This window comes from Mytilus galloprovincialis, chromosome 2 (assembly GCF_965363235.1).
Source record: "Mytilus galloprovincialis chromosome 2, xbMytGall1.hap1.1, whole genome shotgun sequence".
NCBI lineage: Eukaryota > Metazoa > Mollusca > Bivalvia > Mytilida > Mytilidae > Mytilus > Mytilus galloprovincialis.
In genome coordinates this window covers 100581370-100603953 of record NC_134839.1, presented here as the reverse complement: position 1 = coordinate 100603953, position 22584 = coordinate 100581370, and the positions used below count along the sequence as shown (strand labels likewise).

Sequence of the window (22584 nt, the reverse complement as noted above, 5' to 3'; positions counted from 1 at the left end):
CATAATTATATATTTCGTTTCATGTCAGAATCAAGTTTGCAAAGCGAGACACAAGCAATTTCAAATGCAGGAAGATTTGTCATAATAGATCTTTGTAGTTTTTGATAAGTTCTGCCTGAAATATTTCCAATCTTTGAAAAGTTTACCCGTTCTCTGGAAACAAACTATTTCGTCACTATTTTCTCAAGTACTATAGAACATAAGTTGAGGCTATATTGCATTCAGCTTGTCTGTTTATCCAGTAAATATTTTTGTCACATTTTTCTCAAGTAATAAAGTACAGGATGACTTCATATTTGGTCAGTTGCTTGACAGTCCCAATCACATTGTATTGTGGATGGTGGCTGTAAAACTTGTGGAGTCTCTATTTTATGGTTGTGACCAAACCTTGGGAACTGTCCTTCCTTTGTCCAACACATATTTTAATACTATAATGTTCTTCTATATTGGTAATTTAACTTTATTTTCATAGAATTTTAATCACTTATCAGCATCAGCAAAAAGTCAATATTTTGGCAATTAAACAAAAATACAAGATAGTACAGAGACTCGTGCTACCTTATCAAAGCAGTGATAAGGTATCAATTTCATAGCAGAAAATAGAAGCAATTGATTTTTCATTTTTTTCTTTCCAAATATATAAAACATTTTATGAAAATGTTACTGCGTCTTGGCAAATTTGAGATAATGAGACTTTCCTGTTTTATCAAAACAAATGCTCTTTTAAGAAATAAGAAAAATTAAAAATAAATATTTGTGTCTCTTATTTAGAATAGTTGTCTTTTATGATAAACTATATCTTACATATAGAATTGACCTTTTGTTCAACTGTTGAACAGGTCAACAAGTACTTATTTTTAACCGGATTTTTGTGACAAAAATGTCGGTTATTGATTTGGGGATGTACGGCGGGCGGGCGGGCGGGCGGTCGGGCGGGCGGCAATCAAATGTTGTCCGTGCATTAACTCATGAACCGTTCAACCAAAGCTTTTAAAATTTTAATATGTTATTACTGACAACTATTCGAAGGTCAAGTTCAATAATGGCGATTTTGACTTTTACCGTTCAGGAGTTATGGTTCTTGAAAGATTGAAAAATGGAGTTGTCCGTGCATTTACGCATGAACTGTTCTACCAAAGCTTCCCAAATTTTAATATGTTGTTACTTATGAAAGAATGGAGGTCAAGTTCAATAATGACGAATTTGACTTTTACCGTTCAGGAGTTATGGTTCTTGAAAGATTGAAAAATGGAGTTTCCAGTCGTGTCCGTGCATTTATGCATGAACTGTTCTACCAAAGCTTCCGAAATTTTAATATGCTGTTACTGATGACAAAATGGAGGTCAAGTTTAATAATGACGATTTTGACTTTTACCGTTCAGGAGTTATGGTTCTTGAAAGATTGAAAAATGGTGTTTCCCGTCTTGTCCGTGCATTTTCTCATGAACCATTCAACCAAAGCTTTTGAAATTTTAATATGTTGTTACGGATGACAAAATAGAGGTCAAGTTCAATAATGACGATTTTGACTTTTACCGTTCAGGAGTTATGGTTCTTGAAAGATCGTAAAATGGCGTTTCCATTCAGGTTGTTGCATTTACTCATGAACCATTCAATCCAAGCTTTTCAAATTTTAATATGTTGATACTGATGACAAAATGGAGGTCAAATTTGATATTGACGATTTTCACTTTCACCATTCATCAGTAATGGTTCTTGTGATATTGACAGGACACAAATAAATGTTAATATATCCGGTTTGCTGTCGTTGTGACAGCCTCTTGTTCATCTATTTGAATCTAATTTTACTCTTAATGTCTTAAAATATTTTTACTTTCTTGAGCAGCTAATATTTATGGTTATGAAAAATGACATGTTATGATCTTTTTATCATATGCTTCAACGGTAGAGAAAAATAACAGATTCACATATTGATCCTTTTATGTGGTTCCCGAAGTTTAAAGAGTAAAAAAGTTCACGGCCGTCGGGCCCAAAATTTGATACATGCAATATGAAATCTTTCTATCATATGACTCAACAGAGAGATAGAAAACAAACATTTTTAATATGGACGAATCGGCAAAAAATAATTCAACAATATACCTAATGATCATTGTTTGGAAAAGTCAACCTTTTAAGGAAACTTTCTAAATTATGTTTAAGAAAAACTTAAAAAATGCATTTATTAAATATTTTTTTTTTTTTTTTTTTTTTTTTTTTTTTTTTTTTATTTTAAACAATATACTTTCCAGTATTCAAATAATTGTTTTGTACACTACTTTGTAATGTTTTTCACTGAAAACGTAGCATTGAGCAATCGGAACAACTCGGCCTTTCTGGTTGCACGAAGAAATAACTATTGTACTGCGTAGCGAGAATGGCCGAGTAGTTACGATTGAGCATTGAGGTGTATTTTCCGGAATTGGCCGAGTATTACCGGAATGCCATGTGATAACGTTATGGAAAGGCATGTGATAACAATCGAAGCATGTGATAAACTTTTCATATCAGCCCGCTAAGCACCAATTCGAAAAATATAGAATTTACGTCAATTTAATGCTATTATCATACGGTAAAATTTATATGTTATTTAGTCTAAGTATATGATAATTATGGTTATCATTTAAAACACTAAAGGGTATAAGGAACAGTTTTGATCGAATTTTGAAATTTTTATGAAAATTTTCATATAGGGCATCTTTTACCTGATTCAATCAAATATGTAATAAAATATATACCTTCATGTGCTACTTTTGGAGTAAAATGAGGTTGCAATCTCAGATATTTGCTCAAAATTCGGACTTGTGGACGTATATAAACTCATCATAGATACAAGGACTAAATTTAGTATATACGCCAGACGCGCGTTTCATTTACAAAAGGCTCATCAGTGACGCTTGAATCCAAAAAAGTTAAAAAGGCCAAATAAAGTATGAAGTTGAAGGGCATTGAGGACCAAAACTCCTAAAAGTTTTGCCAAATACAGCTAAGTTAATCTATGCCTGAGGTAGAAAAGCCTTAGTTTTTCAAAAAAATCAAAAATTTGTAAACAGTTTTATAAATATAACCATATCAATGACAATTCATGTCAGCACAAAAAGTGTTGACTACTGGGCTAGTGATACCCTCGGTTTTGTGGACGTATTTTTCCTTTGAAAGAAATACATAACTTTTTTTATTTTAAAAGATAAACACAAGGTGTTTTTTGTTAAATTATCTGTAATTTCTGTTTTATAAAAATGTTCAGAGGCTTCTAACTTGGGACATGCGCAAAAATGCAGCGGGGTTAAACATTTTTTTTTAGATCTCAACCCTGTTTTTGGTAACAGCATATGATTTAATATTTACTTCATCAAGATATAATAATGATACCAAAAAACCTACTTCCGTATACAAATTAAAAAAAAACATTATTTAATCGTTGCTAAGCACTATTTTGGTTGCTAATCTTTTTATCAGCATGATATACAATTGACTTACTTTCCTTTCTTACTGCTAGTAATTCTTGCATGTATTAACCAATATAACCTTGTGTTACTCTAATTTGTGCAATTAAAAATCAAAAGGGTTTTTCTGTAGTTCAATTTGATTTCTATCTTTTTCGGCTGTTGCTAAGCAACTTTTAGGTTGCTATGGTCAATTTCATTTTCTTGAAAAATAATGATGACTCAAATGACTCAGACATCATATTTATAAAAGAAAAATCATTTACGGTAGCTTAATCTTTAAATATTGCTATATGTATACCTCATATGGCCGAAATTACAAATTTTTGAACCGTTACTAGGCAACATTTGTGTTGCTAGGTTGTTGCTAAGCATTTTTTTACACTGAAATTGAAGTGACTTTTCATTTGCAAACTCAAGTTATTGTTAAACAAACAATACTATTTTGAATTATGCTAATGTGTAATGAGAAAGCAATGCATACGTGATAATTTGGCTATTTATTAAAACCGTTGCTAGGCAACCTTCCTTTCACCGGAACATAAAAAAATTATAGTTTTGAATTGTTTCTACACTAAGGCTATCAATAATGTATATATAAACTTATTTGGGAAGGGGGCCAAAAACGCCTCTTATCATACCTTGTCCTTTATGCATTTTATTTTTACAAATAACTCATATTTATCAAATATTCATCATGTAGAATAAAAACGTCATTTTTTTGCTGTATGTTTATCAAATTTAAAAAAAAAAACATGTTATTTACACTTTCTTGAAAATTGGTACAAATAATCTTCATACGAAATCAATCCAAATGTTATTTTAAAAAAGAGGTGTCCATGAACTCGTTTTGAAATTAAATCAGTTTGAATGATAAAAATTAGTTGAAAAATGTATCTTTTCCCGATATGTCACAGTTTGACGTCGCGAAAATAACATTTTACGTTAGCAATGTCATTACCCTCCCTGTAACTGTATCGTATGCCCTTAATAGGATTGTTGCCTCTTATTATAAGCATGTTAACTTTGGCTACAACTGGGTGTAGATCTGATAAGCATAATCAAAATTACCATCATTCAATGGTTAAATATTCTGACAATGGAGATGGCCATTTTGACATGTTTGACATTGAAAGCTGTTAAATGAAGATATAAATGATTTAGACTTGTGCATATGATGTCTAAATCCTGTACTGACCAGGCTAAATTTACATACTCATAATGTTATTAAAAATAATAGCTTTCAAATTCTGGTAATTATCGGGGCAAATAACTACTGTATTTACATTCATTGTACCATATACTGTATCATTTGGATAAGATGTAAAGAGATCTGTAAAGTATATGCTATATTGAGATTATTATTTAAATAGTTATTTTACAGATCTGTTGATTTAACCTGCATGTTATTGTTTCTACCCCTGTATGGTTTGTTTTGTAGCTGTAAATTGAATAAAAATGGTATAAATAAGTTTTAACAGATTCTTGCTGTGTCATAAATTTTGTCATTAGTTTATACTGAAACTAGAGTCCTCAAGAAGCCTGAATAGCTTACTTGGTATCTTTACACAATATTGACAAATATTCCTCAATAGGAATGCGTTTGCAACCATTTTTTTCTTCTTTTTGAAACTACATTAAGATCCTTTGTAGACAATTACTTTAGCAGCGCTGCAGATATATAGCGTTGGATGAGTTTATTGATCAATTCATTCATCCTGTCCCACTATTGGTTCTGCCATTTTTACCTTAACTGCTTGTCAGAATTGTGTGCACCTCTTATTTCATTTTCTCACTTTTCACCACATTAACAGCCAGTGGTGGATCCAGAACTAAAATAAGGGGGACCACTGACTAACCTGAAGGTCTTGTCAGTTTAGAAAAAAATTAACAAAGACGTCAAGGTCAGATGGACCCTGCAAGATAAATTTATAAAATGACATTTTCATAGTTTTAGGACACTGTTGTTATCTGTATCAACATCAAAGATGTCGATGTTGTGGACTTTTCTATCTACCATTTCAAAATTACGTTTATTTTGACGATGAGTTTTGTATAAACCGCTGAGAAAAGTAAAAGTAATGTATATGACTGAACGATAAAACTGATTAGCAGATAGATCAAAGTGAAAGACAAATCCTATCTTTTTCCAATTCCACGACATTCCAGTGATATTGACTTGATGTATAAACAAAAGGGTCATGCTTCTTATCAATCGAAGGCTTTCAAATCACAATCGTTATATCTTTATATCCATGATCACCAAATGCAGTTAAACGATTTTTTGTCTGTGTAAATAGAAAGGTGTCCATGCAGTCTGGCAAGCTCTTGATGTCAATAAGCTGTGAGAATACCATCAGCACTAAATTTGACTAAATAACCATAATTTAGTACATGTATTAAAATACGACAAAAGACAACCACAGATACAGACACATAAGCATATGACATGGTTAATACATTGTTTTTATTTCAATCCCAATTTTAATCTCGATCAATTGAATAACACAAGGTAAATGAAAGAACAAGAAATAACTGTTTGTTAATGCATCATTTTTATTTGACTAAGAGTTAAACATGCAGTTGTTTATCAAATGCCTTCAATGTATAACTTCTAGTCATCTATCTAGTCCTGCTAACTAATCATATAACTGCCATTCTATTGTGTCATGGTTATTGAATGTTCTTTAGCTCTTAGTCTAAGCTGTGTTAGTCCTTGTGTAGGAGACAGTCCATCTAAACCTCTATTAGCTGCCGAATATTGAAAGTCATTACACTGAGGTAGTGAAACACCTGAAATATAAAAAACAGTTATTTTCTGTTTCCTATTTACGTGTTTAAGAACAAAAGACTGTAACTTTTGTTCCATTTGTTTCTGTTAGCATTAGCGGACTTCAGTTCCCAATAATTGTCCATGTGTATGAAAACTTGTATACCTTCTCAAGAAAAATAAACTAAAACATTTTCTCGAGTATGCTTTGTTGTCGGAAAGAGGATATGCCATTGAATAATTGGCAAAATTTCTGAAACGTGACGCATAAGAAAATTTATGAATTTCTTTGAAATTATACATCTAATACATCCCTTATACATATACATGGTCATCTTTTTTCAAACTTAACATGTATTTTCTTGTATCGCTATTTCAACTCTTGTTCAATTCATCAACTATTGACTGTGGTACTGTGTGTTAAATTATTATGTTTCTTCTATGAACACATACCTATGTCAATTTGGTTCTATTTAAAGAAGAATTACAGTGGCGGATCCAGAAATTTTCATAAGTTGGGGCCCACTTACTGACTAAGAGGGGGCCCTGCTCCAGTCAGGCTTCAGTTATTCCTTATAAAATCAACCAAATTTTTCCAGAAAAGGGGGTGCCCGGCCCACTGGCCACCTCTAAATCCGCCTCTAAGAAATCTATCTAGCTGATATCTGATAGTTTCCTGAATTTCTTGTTTTTCTGGGATGTTGTAAATTATATTTTTTTTTTAATTCTTACCTCCATTTTGTGGTTGTCTTCTGTCATACCTAAAGCCTCCATGGAGATAAGAAGGCATTTGGTTTGTTAAGCTACTGCCAAATGACCTTGACCATTCCATGTTCCCATGGAAATACATCCCAGAAAGAGGCAGTGGTGGCACATTTGAGAGTTGGGTAAGTGTAGATGCAGAATTGCCACGAATAACCGCTGACCTTTCTGCTTTTCTCGTTGTTGGCATTACTGAAAAAGAAGAGGACACTATAAGATTTGTTTATGCAATCCTTTTAACTTTTTGTGTAAGAGCAAATTCTAGAGCATAATCAGCACAACATTAGGAATATTTTAAAGTCTTCAAATTACCATTCATATAAAGTTGAAAGATTGGTCCTTATGATACAGAAAACAAGATGAAAATGTTATTTACTATAATTCTCAAACGGACCTTGGTGGAGATGCAATCGCCTAGGTATCATTCTGCTGGTTGAGTAAATTTGGAAAAGATACTCTTAATTAAAACCAAACTTCGTTATTTTAGAAAAATGTGAATTGTCTTCTAAAGTTAAGTATAAACACTGGTTCCATTAATATTTTATGGTCGCATTGGATAAATAAAAACTTAATAAACCTATACTAAGACTCTTACTTTTACGTTTACTTTTCTACATTGGCTACACAGGCACTTGTTTCTGTCAATGTGGGGTTTACTATCCATACCAGTACAAAAAAAAAAAACACAAGGTAGCTAACGGAAATTTTCAATGTGTTCGCTTCAACCAACATTTTTTTAATTTCCTTTGATTTTTTCACAAATAAAAGTACACCAGTCTGTCGGTAATTGATTTATCTTTACAATGAAACAACTTTCACGTACCTTGAGAATACCCCTCAAACAGAATAACACACTTCAGATGAGAATTATTGACCTTTTTCCAGACCATTGAATTTGTAAGGACTTAACTTCCGGTAAACTTAGGAAGTTAATATAACTGTGCAATCCCATTGGTTTAATTCATCTGGTTACCTGTTTATTTATACTAGTTACCAGTAACCAGAAAAATGTGACCAATGGGATTACACAGTTATATTAACTTCCTAAGTTAACCGGAAGTTAAGTCCTTACAAATTCAATGGTCTGGAAAAAGGTCAATAATTCTAATCTGAAGTGTGTTATTCTGTTTGAGGGGTATTCTCAAGGTACGTGAAAGTTGTTTCATTGTAAAGATAAATCAATTACCGACAGACTGGTGTACTTTTATTTGTGAAAAAATCAAGGGAAATTAAAAAAAATATTGGTTGAAGCGAACACATTGAAAATTTCCGTTAGCTACCTTGTGTTTTTTTTTGTACTGGTATGGATAGTAAACCCCACATTGACAGAAACAAGTGCCTGTGATTGGCTAGAGGTATAGGGGAGGGTTGAGATCTTACAAACATGTTTAACCCCGCCGCATTTTTGCGCCTGTCCCAAGTCAGGAGCCTCTGGCCTTTGTTAGTCTTGTATTATTTTAATTTTAGTTTCTTGTGTACAATTTGGAAATTAGTATGGCGTTCATTATCACTGAACTAGTATATATTTGTTTAGGGGCCAGTTGAAGGACGCCTCCGGGTGTGAGAATTTCTCGCTACATTGAAGACCTGTTGGTGACCTATTGCTGTTGTTTTTTTCTATGGTCGGGTTGTTGTCTCTTTGGCACATTCCCCATTTCCATTCTCAATTTTATCTTAGTATTGATATTGAAATTCCAGTAGATTTTCTTTCTGAACTTTCTGAATCTGACATGGAGGGTCAAACATATAAAGGATAAATTGGTCCTATCCGTTTTTCATAGGACTTATATACGATTGGAAGATAAAAGCATAGATATAAGTAGATAAAGCAGACAAAGATGAATAAGAGAGAAATTAAGACAGTGTCATCATGAGAAAACAATTCTTTATTTAGAGATTGAGTGTTGCTTGCTTAATGTCAAGTTAAAGCATCTCCAAAAGATTATATAGATATAACCATATAAATACCTGACTGGTTTAATCCTTGGTCTCTCTCGAGAAGTTTCTGGTGTTTTCTCCATTTTGCTCTTCTGTTTTGAAACCAAACCTAAAAATTGTAAGCAGTCTCGTATAACTGAACGTATATATATGCTATTGACATGCAAGTATAATTCCTTTTCAAAGATAAAGATAAGAAGATGTTCTATGATTGTCAATGAAACAAATATCAAAACAGAGTCCAAATACGTGATTTTTTTAAAACAAAAACACCATATTCCATGCAAGGTAAAATCAAAAAGGGGAAAGTCAATAAAAACTGTCAAAATCAAACTTCAGATTAACGGAACAAAAGGAAAACAACTGTCATATTATTGAATTGGTACAGGTATTTTCAAGTCGAAGGACGTTGTGGGTTATACCTGGTTTGACAGCTAGTTAAACCTTCCACTTGGACGACAGTTCCAGTATATTGACAACATTTGGTAAATGTAAAAATCTTAAATTGTAAGGTAAGCAAGCCAACTATAAATCACTGTAGAACAATGAACAAATCCCATACCATACAGGATAGAAGGCTATAAAAGGCACCAGAATGACTAAATATGAAACAATTCAAACGAGAATACCAACATTCTAATTTCTGTTCGTTAGCAATCAACTCCTCTTATTTGGTGTTAAAAAGGCTTTACCAATGATAATACAACTACATACTAAACATCAAATGATTCAATCAAAAGCTTTGTTCAAAGTCGGCATGTCATAAAACAATAACATAAGCTCGTTTTGGCTTTTATAACCGACAAATTCATACATTTACACAATAAAAATACACAATACTAAAATCGTTGACAAAAGTTTCTTGACTCAATAAGTGTAGTTCAAAATTGAGACAGCGGGTAACCGATTAATATCCATGGAAATTAGATGTGTCAATGCTAGTAAAACTGCATCCACAACACCAATGACCGAGCTTAAATTGGCTTTTGGATCTTACGATTTCCGCAGTTTTTTGTTGTTACCTTAAGTTTTCTTCTAAAGCGGTTTATGTGATTTGATCATCTGTCACTTAATTTATCAGATCTTAAAATTCACAGTTATACAAAACGTATTCGGAATGTGTTTTTTGGCTTTTTCTTCCTACCGCTAAGACTGTAAACGTTAGATCGTTTTATATGCTAAGACAATCTGCATGATTATCAACACTCAAACATAGCGGAAATGGTATGCTTGTATCTGTTCGGGGAAAAAAATTGTGGATGTTCTTGGACCGCTTTAACTTAACACTGGAGTATGATGGAGTAATCGCATTACATTGTTTTGTCTACGGTGTCACTACCTAAATTTTAAACAAGTATTGTTATGCGTTTACTTTTCTACATTGGCTAGGTATATAGGGGGAGGGTTGAGATCTCATAAACATGTTTAACCCCGCCGCATTTTTGCGCCGGTCCCAAGTCAGGAGCCTCTGGCCTTTGTTAGTCTTGTATTATTTTAATTTTAGTTTCTTGTTTACAATTTGGAGTTTAGTATGGCGTTCATTATCACTGAACTAGTATATATTTGCTTTGGGGCCAGATGAAGGACGACTCTGGGTGCGGGAATTTCTCGCTGCATTGAAGACCTGTTGGTGACCTTCTTCTGTTGTCTGTTCTATGGTCGGGTTGTTGTCTCTTTGACACATTCCCCATTTCCATTCTCAATGTTATTTGAACATGTTTGAATTTTTATTAAAACAAATACAATGGAACAGGAGATACACCAAGTTTATTTTTAAATCACCTGAACCCTGGCCTCTGTAAGATCTATCTTCATGGCTAGCTCTTCTCTGTAAAACACGTCAGGATAATGTGTTTTGTGGAAAGCTTTCTCCAGCTCTTCTAGTTGGAAACTTGTAAACGTTGTTCTATAACGACGCTGTTTTCTTTTTCCAGTAGGACCCACTGTAAAAAATTTCCATAGCAAATGAAAGAAATTAATTGGAATAATTATGTCCAAAAATTGTAAGCTTCAATATATTCATCCAACAGTCCTACACCTGTCCGGGTTTTTTTTCAACATTTTTACCGGTGCAATCATACACCATTACACCGTTCTTAATATTACTAGCACTTGTTCGATACCTCTGCAGCTGATGAACTGTTTCTAATCTCTGGAGGTATCACCTGCCCAGTAATCAATGCATTCACTGGTACTGGCATGAAGATACAGATTGAAGTTTTCTTTTTGTTTTTGAAATTTTATTAAATAAATGAATGTTTGTCCCTCGTGCTTTGATTCCATGTCCGAGCTTTGCATTACGTTTAGTCCTTTTTGGATATATCTTTTATTTAAAAGAGGGACGAAAGATACCAAAGGGACAGTCAAACTCATAAATCTAAAACAAACTGACAACGCCATGGCTAAAAATGAAAAAGACAAACAGAAAAACAATAGTACACATGACACAACATAGAAAACTAAAGAATAAACAACACGAACCGCACCAAAAACTAGGGGTGATCTCAGGTGCTCCGGAAGGGTAAGCAGATCCTGCTCCACATGTGGCACCCGTCGTGTTGCTTATGTGATTACAAATCCGGTAAATAGTCTAATTCGGTAGGTCATATTCATGAAAGGGAAGGGGATTGCAGTTACGACGTAAGGAACATATCCGATATCATTTGTGAAACGGTTATTCCATAACGGTCAACCAACTCGTGATGGCGTCCGTAAAATTTACGAAGGGATGATTTCAACTTCACCATTTGGAACTCTTGGTTTAATAGCTTCCTTGTGAGCAGCAAACCTCTATCAAGAAAATCATGATAGGAAATGCAAGCACGGGAATATCGTATCAATTGGGAGATATATACCCCGTATGCAGGTGCTGCTGGAATGTTGCTACTTAGAAATGGAAAGTTCACAATTGGAAAGCTGAAATCATCTCTTTTGTCGTATAGTTTTGTTTTCAACCGACCCTCATTGTCAATTTCTAGATGTAAGTCAAGATATGAAGCCGACTTAACTGTATCTGTAGTATTCTTTATCTCTAGTTCGATTGGATAGATGCGTTCCACATAGTCACCAAATTTTGAATTGTTTAGTGAAAGAACATCATCTATATAGCGGAAAGTAGAGTTAAAGGATATTGCTAACTTCTTATCTTTCTTCCTAAGAAGCTCCTGCATGAAGTCAGCCTCATAATAATAAAGAAACAAGTCGGCGAGTAGAGGGGCACAGTTTGTTCCCATTGGAATGCCGACAGTCTGTTGAAAAACACGTCCTCCGAACGTAACAAATATGTTGTCAATCAAGAAATCAAGCATCTTGATAATATCAGTTTTAGAGAATTTTTTGTTTGAATTATTTAACATTTGTTTTATGTTTTGGATTTTCAGATATTTTGACCTCGAACATCACTGACCATCAATTGTCAAACGAGCATCTGGTGTAATAAATGTGTCAGACGTCGCGTACGGTGTTGGTGTTAGTTTTGGCTATGGTTTTGGTAACGTTAGTTTGACGTTATTTTTCATGCAATGTATAAATAACGTCGTACTTTTTTCATTTCGTGCAGCTCAATCGTACAGCATAATTTATACGAGCGGTTTGCTCGACTTTAATTGAAACCGGATACCTAAAAAAAGTTTAAACCACTGTCTTTTCTGCTGCTTTTTTTTTTTGAGTTTAAACATATTCATTTATAGTGGATTGCTTTTTTGATTAAAGCAAAATATATATATTCTTCCTTTTCGGATCTAAATGGGGAAGTATTGCAATGCATATTATTGTATAGTAATATAATATTTCCCACAGAAAGTAACCAAAAGTTAGAGTGCAATGAATTCCAATATTGCACTAGTGCAATAAATCTTCAAATTCATGCCGTCATCAACGTCAAAATCTTAGTATAAACCAGTTTTTACTTCCAAATATTATATTGCTATACAATAAAAGGGTTATTGCATGAATATTGGGGAATATTGTCCCTCGTAGAACATATATTGCACTCGCAAGCTCGTGCAATATAAAATTCTACTCGGGACAATATTCCCCAATATTCATGCAATAACCCTATATTATTAAGTTTTATGTCAATTGGTCTCTAGTAGAGAGTTGTCTCATTGGCACTCATCATACCGTATAAACAGTTTTAACCCTCTCAATGTCAGTAATTAAATATACGAGATATTTACATTTTCAAAAAAAAAGAAAAAACTCTCTGCGATTTGAAGCTATACAATTGACATTAGAAAACAGCAAATTCAAAACGATCTTATCTGAAGTTTTGTGGAATTTCCATATGCCTTATCGGTATAAACCTCTTATGGCAGATTTAATATGATTTCAATAATACTCCCAAACCAAGATAAATGAATCCTTAAATGCGTTAAATATTAAAGAATCCTTATTACTTCTTTGTCGAGTAAATAGTCATGGGGCGCACTATTTATTAATCGTGAGAGAATATGTGTCCTCGTGTAAAAAAAAACCAAGCACATAATGAATATTATCCAAACCCAGAATGCTGTGACGTTACGCACGATATTGAGTCTCAAATGGTAGTTGTTCGTCAAATTTTTACGTTTTACGGCGATTAATGATTATTGGGGATATTTTTTTTCTTTCGCTTGCAATTTTTGTTTTGCACATCAATATGGATACTTCTTAATGTTTGGTTGTACTAAATACGCATGAAATATTTCCCACTGAAAGTAACGTAAGACACAAACAACAAAATATATCGTATTTGGGTAGTACATAAGTCTGTATGAAATGAGAAGATATATACAGTATGATGAGTACCAATGAGACAACTCTCTACCAGAGACCAATTGACATAAAACTTAATAATATGCGATACTTCCCCATTTAGATCCGAAAAGGAAGAATATATATATTTTGCTTTAATTAAAAAAGTTTGTCGGGAATTATAAGTTAAATGGGTCTAACTCTTACTTATAAAATTCTCTTTACTTTCTTTAATAACGGAACAATAAGATTAAAAAATGAAACGATTGTTAAAAAAGTTAATTATATTCATCTCATAAGTTTACAAGCTTTGTATGATGTGGTCCAGAGAGGTATATAACCACGCTTCAGGACCAATTTTATTTTCACTTTCAAGTTTTATATATATGAATCTTATTGCAGAGAAATAAAAAAAATTGAAAATTTGAAAAAGATGATTTTTTTATCCTCTCGTAATACACAATTTTTTCACAACTTAAGAACCACATCTTAACGAACAAACCCCGGTCATCGGATTTTTTCTATACTTTGTGGTCTTGTTGTTAGTATTTGACTATCAAGAAAATTCTATCAGGAATTATATATAGATGATCCACCGTGAATATAGCGTCTCGACAACGTTGAAAACGTACAAAAACCGTTCAGTGGACAAACTTGCAAGACATTTCATTTCTTTGAAAACGAAGTCGTTTTGACTACGAAAATTATCAAAAACTGTGTAGCTGTTTTGTAGAGTTAAAGTACAATTACGGAAAAGCACTATTTAGCATGCAACAAATCTAAATTTGCAATAAATAACGTCGCCGCAAATGACAGTTTATTTGTAAAAAGCGCCGAAATCCGTCATTGGACATCTTGCAAGACATTTTTTGCCAGAAGCCGTTGCAATTTTATAGGTTGTGTGAGTGCTGCAAAAATTAGATTCTGATATGGTCTACCTATATACTTGTATGAGCATAATCATTACACAAACGAAATTTCATATAATCTTATATTTTAAAACGTATAAATTTTGATAACTTAACATTTTCCAAAATCTGACCATAATGAACACTATTTGTTTTTGCCAAAAAAAATAGCGTTGGTCGTTACAGGAACGCATATTCAGTAATATTGAAATACTTTATATATAAAGCATATTATTCATTCGAATTTTCGCGGATATAACACTGTTTTGAAGAACACAAACACCCCTCCTAAAGTTATTATTCGTATAGTCTGTTACGTCTGACACGCATATTTTTGACGTTTTGTCTATATGTTGTCCTTATTTTAGACTATAGTAAAATATGATAGAACAATTTGTAGTATTTTTTGGGGGTGGGGGGAATAGTATCTACCTGTCTAGTCTATGGATATAAATTTTATATAACTTATGTTATGGTTTTAAAGAAAAGCTGTTTATTAGTGTGGACTGGTCTGACGCAATAACGTGCGTAACGTCACTGCTACAATTTTGTTATTGCATGTATTGCATGAATTGCATTATTGCGTTTATTTTGAGATTTTTTTTATATATAAAGAGAAAAAATCAAGAACAATCAATACTGTTGTTTTCATCTTTCTTTGCAGATGTTGTCGGGTTTAACTAATTTTCATATTGAACTTTTTGATGCTTTTTAACAATGAATTACCCACAGTCATCGAGTTAATGTTGAGTTATAAGGAGAGACCTTGTTTTTGCATAATTTTTCATTCATATTTTAACCATCTCATATTAGATGTCTTGATGGTGTATAATAGAGACATGAGGCATCGTATGGTTTAGACAAAACTTACCATCAATTTGACGAGTTGCGGTATTATCTTCCTGATTAAGAGTATGGTAGGTCGGTGTTAGTTGTTTAGACGAACTGTATGCCGAACATTCTGTTGTCTTTTGTATATCAGTTGAGGTGTTGTTGTAATCTAAACAGACATAAAGAATTAAAATATTATCCATGCAAGGTGAATTTTCTATTTTCATAGCCAGGACGATTTTAATATATTTGTTAATTTTCATTTATCTCTCTATCTAAATAAAATGTCTTTATACGTTTCTATAATTCAGTTAACGTTTTTTCTTGTACAAAGGGATCGTCGGACAAGTGAAAACAGTTTTTTTAAGATTTTTTTTGTGGGCCTTATAGTCTGTGAATTATTAATATTTGATATTATCACGATTTACACAGCTTTTATTGCCGCTTTAACTGCTTGATCCCAATTATTGTCAACTTTACCAATTATGTCAGTTTGGGTTGCTCATTTTTCTTCTTCAAAATAACGCAACTACAAACAACTGTCATTCAAGTGGGAGGTTTAACTAGTTATAAAACCAGGTGTAAACCCATGTACCATGTCAGAATATGACACTTGTTTTCCGTTGGTTTCATTTGTTGGTATAGTCAAACGCTTAAGTTTTCCAGGTTTTATAGACTCCCCTTTTCAAATTTACCTTGGAGTTCAGTATTTTTTGTTATACTATTTAACGTGTTTTATATCATATCAATTCTTTTTTATTCAATCATGAAATTCAAATATGCAAATTACACTACCAATAACCAAATAAAATGTTTGATGCTCATCAAACAAGCATAAACACATAAACAATAAAAATTCTTTATTAAAATTTTGAACCACTCATTTGAAGAAAAGACGTTCCAAACGTACACTTTGGTAAAATTTCAGATGAAGATTATTTTTTTGTACGGGTCTTGTGTGAAATAATGGCATATAAAGATCGCTAGACTAAAATTAATTAGAAATTTTATTTGCCTTCAAAATACAATTTCGTGAATTGGCTAAATACATTTGTTATTTACAATGAGTGATAATGATGCTTTTCTCCGAACTAAAAACGAAGACCGTGGAAATCACAGAAACTTTTCTTAGTTCGAGTTCAACCCTCAACCTTAACTGAAACATTATTGTTATATAGTATAACAAAACTAGTTCAAAGTAAAAATATCACAGTTTATATAAGAGGTATAAATGCTCATAGATATTTACTGGTTATTAAATGTAATAAAGACACTGCTATTTTAGTGTTTGGTACAGGTAAAAATTTGTAGTCACTGTGCACCACAGTTCAACATAGAACCATATGTGAGAAAACCAGAGACCTCTTTATGTCAGAAAACACTATCAAACATCCAAACATACAATCCACATTGATCTGTGTCCACACTTGTAAAATATAACAATAAACTATTAGTATAGCATTTTATATTCTATGTTAGTTTAATATCTGCCGTCTAGTAAATCAATATTTGAGATGACGAACAAAATATATACAAATATATATTTTTCTATCATTACTTTTCAGACAAAATAGGTGACTGAATTACTTGAATTTTCTAAATGTTTTTACTTTGAATAATTATCTAATTATTTTGATGGATCTGTCGAAATAAGAAAATTTTAGTTTAAATTGTTTAAAAAAGACTGTTTTACAAATCCAACAATGACCAGCAAGGGAGAAAATAGCAAATATTTTTATAAATCCTTTTTTATATTAGTTTCAACAGAGAATTGGTTCCTTAGGGAATGATGAAGTCGAGAGAATCTGTTTATTTGTACCCGACAGAAATTATTTAATTCATTAGAAAGAATAAGAATTATTCAGTTATTAAAAAGATTTTTATACTGTACTAAACAAATCCCTGGTGAAATTTAAGTCATATGGAACGAGTGACAGGTGAAAAATAATGTTTATCCTATTCTTGAACCAATGCATGCATATATCCTAAACTTAGTCTTCTGTGCAAGATTTTATCATTTTTAGCTCACCTGTCCTTAAAGGTCAAGTGAGCTTTTCTCATCACTAGGCATCCGTCGTCCGTCGTCGTCGTCGTCTGTTAACTTTTACAAAAATCTTTTCCTATGAACTACTGGGCCAAATTTAACCAAACTTGGCCACAATAATGATTAGTGTATCTCGTTTTAAAATGTGTCCGAAAACCCCGCAAGCCAACCAAAATGACCGACATGGCTTAAAAAAAGAACATAGGGGTAAAATGCAGTTTGTGGCTTATATCTCTGACACTTAAGCATTTAGAGCAAAACTAACATGGGGGTAAAAATATTCAGCAGGTAACGATCTATCCGCCTTGAAATTTTCAGACAAATCTGAAAACCCGTTGTTGGATTGTTGCCCCTGAATTGGTGAATTTTATGAAATTTTGCAGTTTTTGACTATTATCTTGAATATTATTATAGATAAAGATTAACTGTAAACAACAATAATGTTTAGCAAAGTAAGATCTACAAAAAAGGGCAACATGACCAAAATTTTCAGTCGATCCCTTAATGAGTTATTGCCCTTTATAGTAAATTTTTAACAATTTTTCGTAAATTTTTGTAATCTTCTTCTCTGAAACTACTGAGACAAATTTAACCAAACTTCACCATAATCATCATTAGGTTATATAGTTTTTAAAATGTGTCCGAAAACCCCGCCTGCCAAACAACATGGCTGACATGGCTAAAAATAGAACCGGGGTAAGATGCAGTATTTGGCTTTTATCTCTGAAATTAAAGCATTTAGAGCAAATCTGACAGGGTTTAAATCTTTATCAGGTTAAGATCTATCCGCCTTGAAATTTTTAAACGAATCCGAAAACCCGTTGATGGGTTGCTGCCCCTAAGTTGGTGATTTTTTGGAAATTTTGCAGTTTTTTTTATTATCAAGTTAGATATCATTATACTATCTTATATCTACTACTATTAATTATGATTTTAACCTTATTTTACATGATTTCAAAAGCACAGTAAATACAGGTGAGCAACACAGGCTCTTGAGAGCCTCTAGTTACCGCAAACATATCGCATAATCGTCAATTTTTTTTCTCTTGGTCTGTTATGATGTGAAAATATGGCAGCTCATTCTTTGTCGTGTTTTGAAGCCGTGGTTTACCGATTGTCATCTAATAGTCAACAATCACTTGCATACGGAAAATATGTCGGCGAATTGCTTCCGACTGGAAGCAAGCAATTAATAAAGTAAACTTCGTCTAAATGTGGACAAATTAAGAAGTTAAAAGTATATGTACATAAGTTTAATAATGAAAACTATCCATTTTGTTATAATTTAATTTTGGATGTAACGCGTCTTCTGATTGGCTGACGTTGTTTTGTTTATCAGCTCATATACATAATTTAGTCATGTGACCGTGGCGTCATCAACGTTTTTTCATGGTTTACTCCGGTTTATAATAGAATTGAGAATTAAATTATAAGAAATAACTGCAATATTTTTTTCTGTCTATTCGAATTAACATACGCGGGTTATTCAGTGTGCACCCCATTTTTGTTAGTTCTTCATAGACAGAAAAAAAAAATTTACAGTTATTCCTTACTGAATAAAAAACATATGCATCATGTTTTTTTTTATTTGAGGTTTCATATGACTTTAATTAACGGTGAATAACACGCGGAGATCCGAATATAACTATAATGGAATATAAGCTAGTTTTTCTAATTTATACAAAATTTCCTGCCAGAGTCCCACAGAATAGATAAAAACATAAAAAGATGTGGTATGATTGCCAATGAGACAAATTTCCGACCATTTCATGGTATATCGTTATCTTGGATTGTACAATCGCAGTACACAATCGGTCTAGTTCTTTGTTCAAATCTTGAAAATTGGAGACAGATTCGCAATTTATTGGTTAGACTGTTTATTTATTTAAAGAAAACTTAGTGATTTTTTGCTTTATCCAAAATGTTTAAGCAAATACCAAATATTTGTAGGTTTAAGACAAACAATTTTAACTCAGCCATTTAAGGGCTTTAACTCTTGTAACAAAAATTTATACTGGACTGACAGGGAAATTTAATTTTTTACTTGTAGCAAGAAAACAAGTTCGATGACACCATATTTTCTTTTAATTTTATTAAAGGCTGTAAATATCTTCTCATGTTTTGTTTTAAAATTTTATCTCATAGATTTTTTTGTTATGCACAAAAAAGTGTTTTTTTTTTATGAACAATCAAAGCAAATTTGGGCAATTTTGAACGAATCGTAGCTGGAAAAATAGCAAGGTGACCCATAATTTTTATTATATATTTTTTGATAGTCAAATTTTCATTTTTGCAAGGTATAAAAAAAATTATCTGAGGAAATATATACCTATGATCTTGCAGCCTGAATTATGTACAAAATACAAACGAAAGACTCACATGATCAGCAAAACGACTGACTTACGGGCTCCTGAATTGAAAAGACACTTATAGAATGTGTTTTGGGTTACACATGTTTTGAAACTCGTTTTTCTCCAAAGACACAATAACAAAAACAAAAGTAGACGATAGTTTGCGATAAAGTTACACTTGTAGACAGGGATTTTTAGAAACATCTTTCTTGTTTTAACTGAATTTGGCCTCAGAGTATTAATTGGCATGTCTTATACTCTTTACAACATGTATTTATTGGGTTGTGCCAGACGAAGAAATTTGCAGTAGACTGTTAAACAGTCATATGACAAATTCTTCAAAAACAGATATCATAAACTAGGCCAAATACTAAAGAGTCAAAAGTAAATAATTACTTACCGATGAATCGGTCTACAAAGCTAGCAGTATTACCATCCGAGTCATTCAAGGTCTGACCATCTGTAAGGTTACCTTCTGTTTCTGTGCTAAGAATACCATTAATGCTGTATCGGCGTAAGTCTAATGTGTTTACAGCAGACGGTAAAGAAAACGCATTGTTCTTGTCGCAATTAGTCGAGACATTTAATTGACGTTTTTCCATTACAGTGCGGTTCAATGTTTTCGTAATAGAAAGGCGCTTTAAATAAAATTTACTTCTTGGCGACAGATTTGATTTTGGCTAAGTGACTGTAACTGAGTTTGATATAAAAGTTAATTTTTAGGGCATCTTAACGATATTTTTTAGATTTTTTTTTAACCAATGACAAGGACTTTTTGTGTTGTTCGGTAATTGGCAAGATAACAACATCTAGATATCGGGGCATGGTGAACTACTATGGTTTTGTAAAATTGATAATGCTAGAGTTCGTTAAATTTACAAGGTTTCGTCTGTGATGGAAGTTCTTCTCCTTGAGATATTGTACGCTTGTTAATTATTTGTCTTTTGTATTGGTCAGGAAAAATATCAACGATGTGGAATTTTCATGGTATTATATTCCTTTTGGCGTCCTTAAAGAAACTAATACTGTTTTCTGTTTTTACGCTTGTAATTTTATAATTGAAGAAACTATACAAATGCAAATTCATTTGAACTTTAATCAAGTCAAATGAAAACGATCCATTTCAAATGAAATTTGCCTCGACCCAATGACATGGTCTCTTCCTGAAATTCAATTAAATGAGCTATCCAACGCTGTATTTTTACAAGGTGTTATGATTCTTCAAAAATCCGTTTCATACTGTGACGATCCTCTGCATGTGTTTGAAAGAAATTCATTGAAAGTATTCGTAGTACGGCAATTACTCGATTTGGAATGAAAAACACAGCAACATTTTTCCCCTTTTGTGCTGTTTTGCTAGCAATTTATTATTTCATTATGGTAGAATTCCCATTTGGATGTTGTTCTATCCATCAAGTCTGTAATTTTACTCAAATTTTATGAAATCCCCCCCCCCCCCCCCCCCCCGCGCCACTTTTTCTAATACGTTATCAAAAGATGATAAATTTGAATTAATGTTATACATGTTTGTTTCAACAAAAATTATTAAAGGGAAATCATACAAGTTACTATGTGTCAGATATAAGAAATGATCGGGTTGGGATGGTGGGGGTTAAGGACAAACCAGTCAAAAAGTACCACACAAATTCATATCAGAAAAAAATCGATTAAGAATATAATGGTCGGCGTCATATTATAACCCAACAGTTTTTGTTTTGATTACTTGATTCCACATATGCCGGGAATTTAATACTGTTTCATTTCAACTAAATGACACAAAGTTTGAGTCGTCAGTATCAAAATTGGGCAAATAGGGATCGATTTGAACATACATACAACTGTTGTTTTATTCATATAAAAACCAATCTGGGACTTGTATACTGTCTTATCGGGGCCTTTTATAGCTGGGCTTTGCTCATTGTTGAAGGCCGTACGGTGACCTATAGTTGTTAATGTCTATGTCATTTTGGTCTTTTGTGGATAGTTGTCTCATTGGCAATAATACCACATCTTCTTTTTTATATACTAACCTTTATATTATGTCACAGAACCAATGAATGAAATCGGTATTGACCTCTTCATACGAAACGTACAAGCTAGGACTTCCAGGCAGTCTTATCTCATATATGTATTTTTGGCTCAGTTTGAATGCTTGATCATATTATGTTATTATTTATCAGTCGTCTAATGAATCAATGTTCTGAGTTGATTGTATATTTGAAACCCGCTATTAATAAAATAAGGATAATTTTATATCAATGATGTGAATAGCAAAATACTACTTATAACCAGAGATATATACTCAGTTTCTTCTTCTTCCAAGTAAGGAACCGAATTCATACTGAATGTGTATGGTCCCACGAAAACTTAGCGCATTGCCGGGCAAGGCAGCAAGTCCTCTCAAAGTTATATACATTTAAAACATTCGCCAATTTACAATTAAAATTATATACACTCTATGCTGTTCACTTCCTTCCAGAGCCTGCTTTCAGAACAGCTCTGAAACCCTCTATCGAGTCAGCTGATGTTGTTTTAGCTGGAAGTTGATTCCAATCACTGATGTTTTTTGGGAAGAATGACTGTTCAAAGGTTTCAGTTTTTGTTCTTTCTTGGTAAAAGTGACCTATACCTCTGGTCCGGCTGTCATTGGGTATTAGATACTGTTGTCTATCTATATTAATAAGCCCATGTTGGATTTTAAATAGCATACATAGTCTGTTGGTTTTTATACGTTCTTCCAGGCTTTCCCACTGTAATTGTTTATCCATGTGTGTTACACAGCCAGGTGTTCGGTCTGAGT

At 32.7% G+C, this 22584-nt stretch overlaps 1 protein-coding gene across 1 annotated transcript; it reads right to left on the bottom strand.

Moving 5' to 3' along the window:
- Nucleotides 1-6004: 6004 nt before the first annotated feature.
- On the bottom strand, nt 6005-20423 carry LOC143062475 (retinal homeobox protein Rx3-like). Its single transcript, XM_076234160.1, has 6 exons — nt 20185-20423; nt 15430-15558; nt 10699-10859; nt 8947-9025; nt 6949-7170; nt 6005-6239 (listed from the first exon to the last, which is right to left on the bottom strand). The coding sequence occupies exons 1-6, from the start codon at nt 20384-20386 to the stop codon at nt 6106-6108; spliced, it is 927 nt and encodes a 308-aa protein (XP_076090275.1). The 5' UTR covers nt 20387-20423; the 3' UTR covers nt 6005-6105.
- Between the last annotated feature and the right edge of the window lie 2161 nt (nt 20424-22584).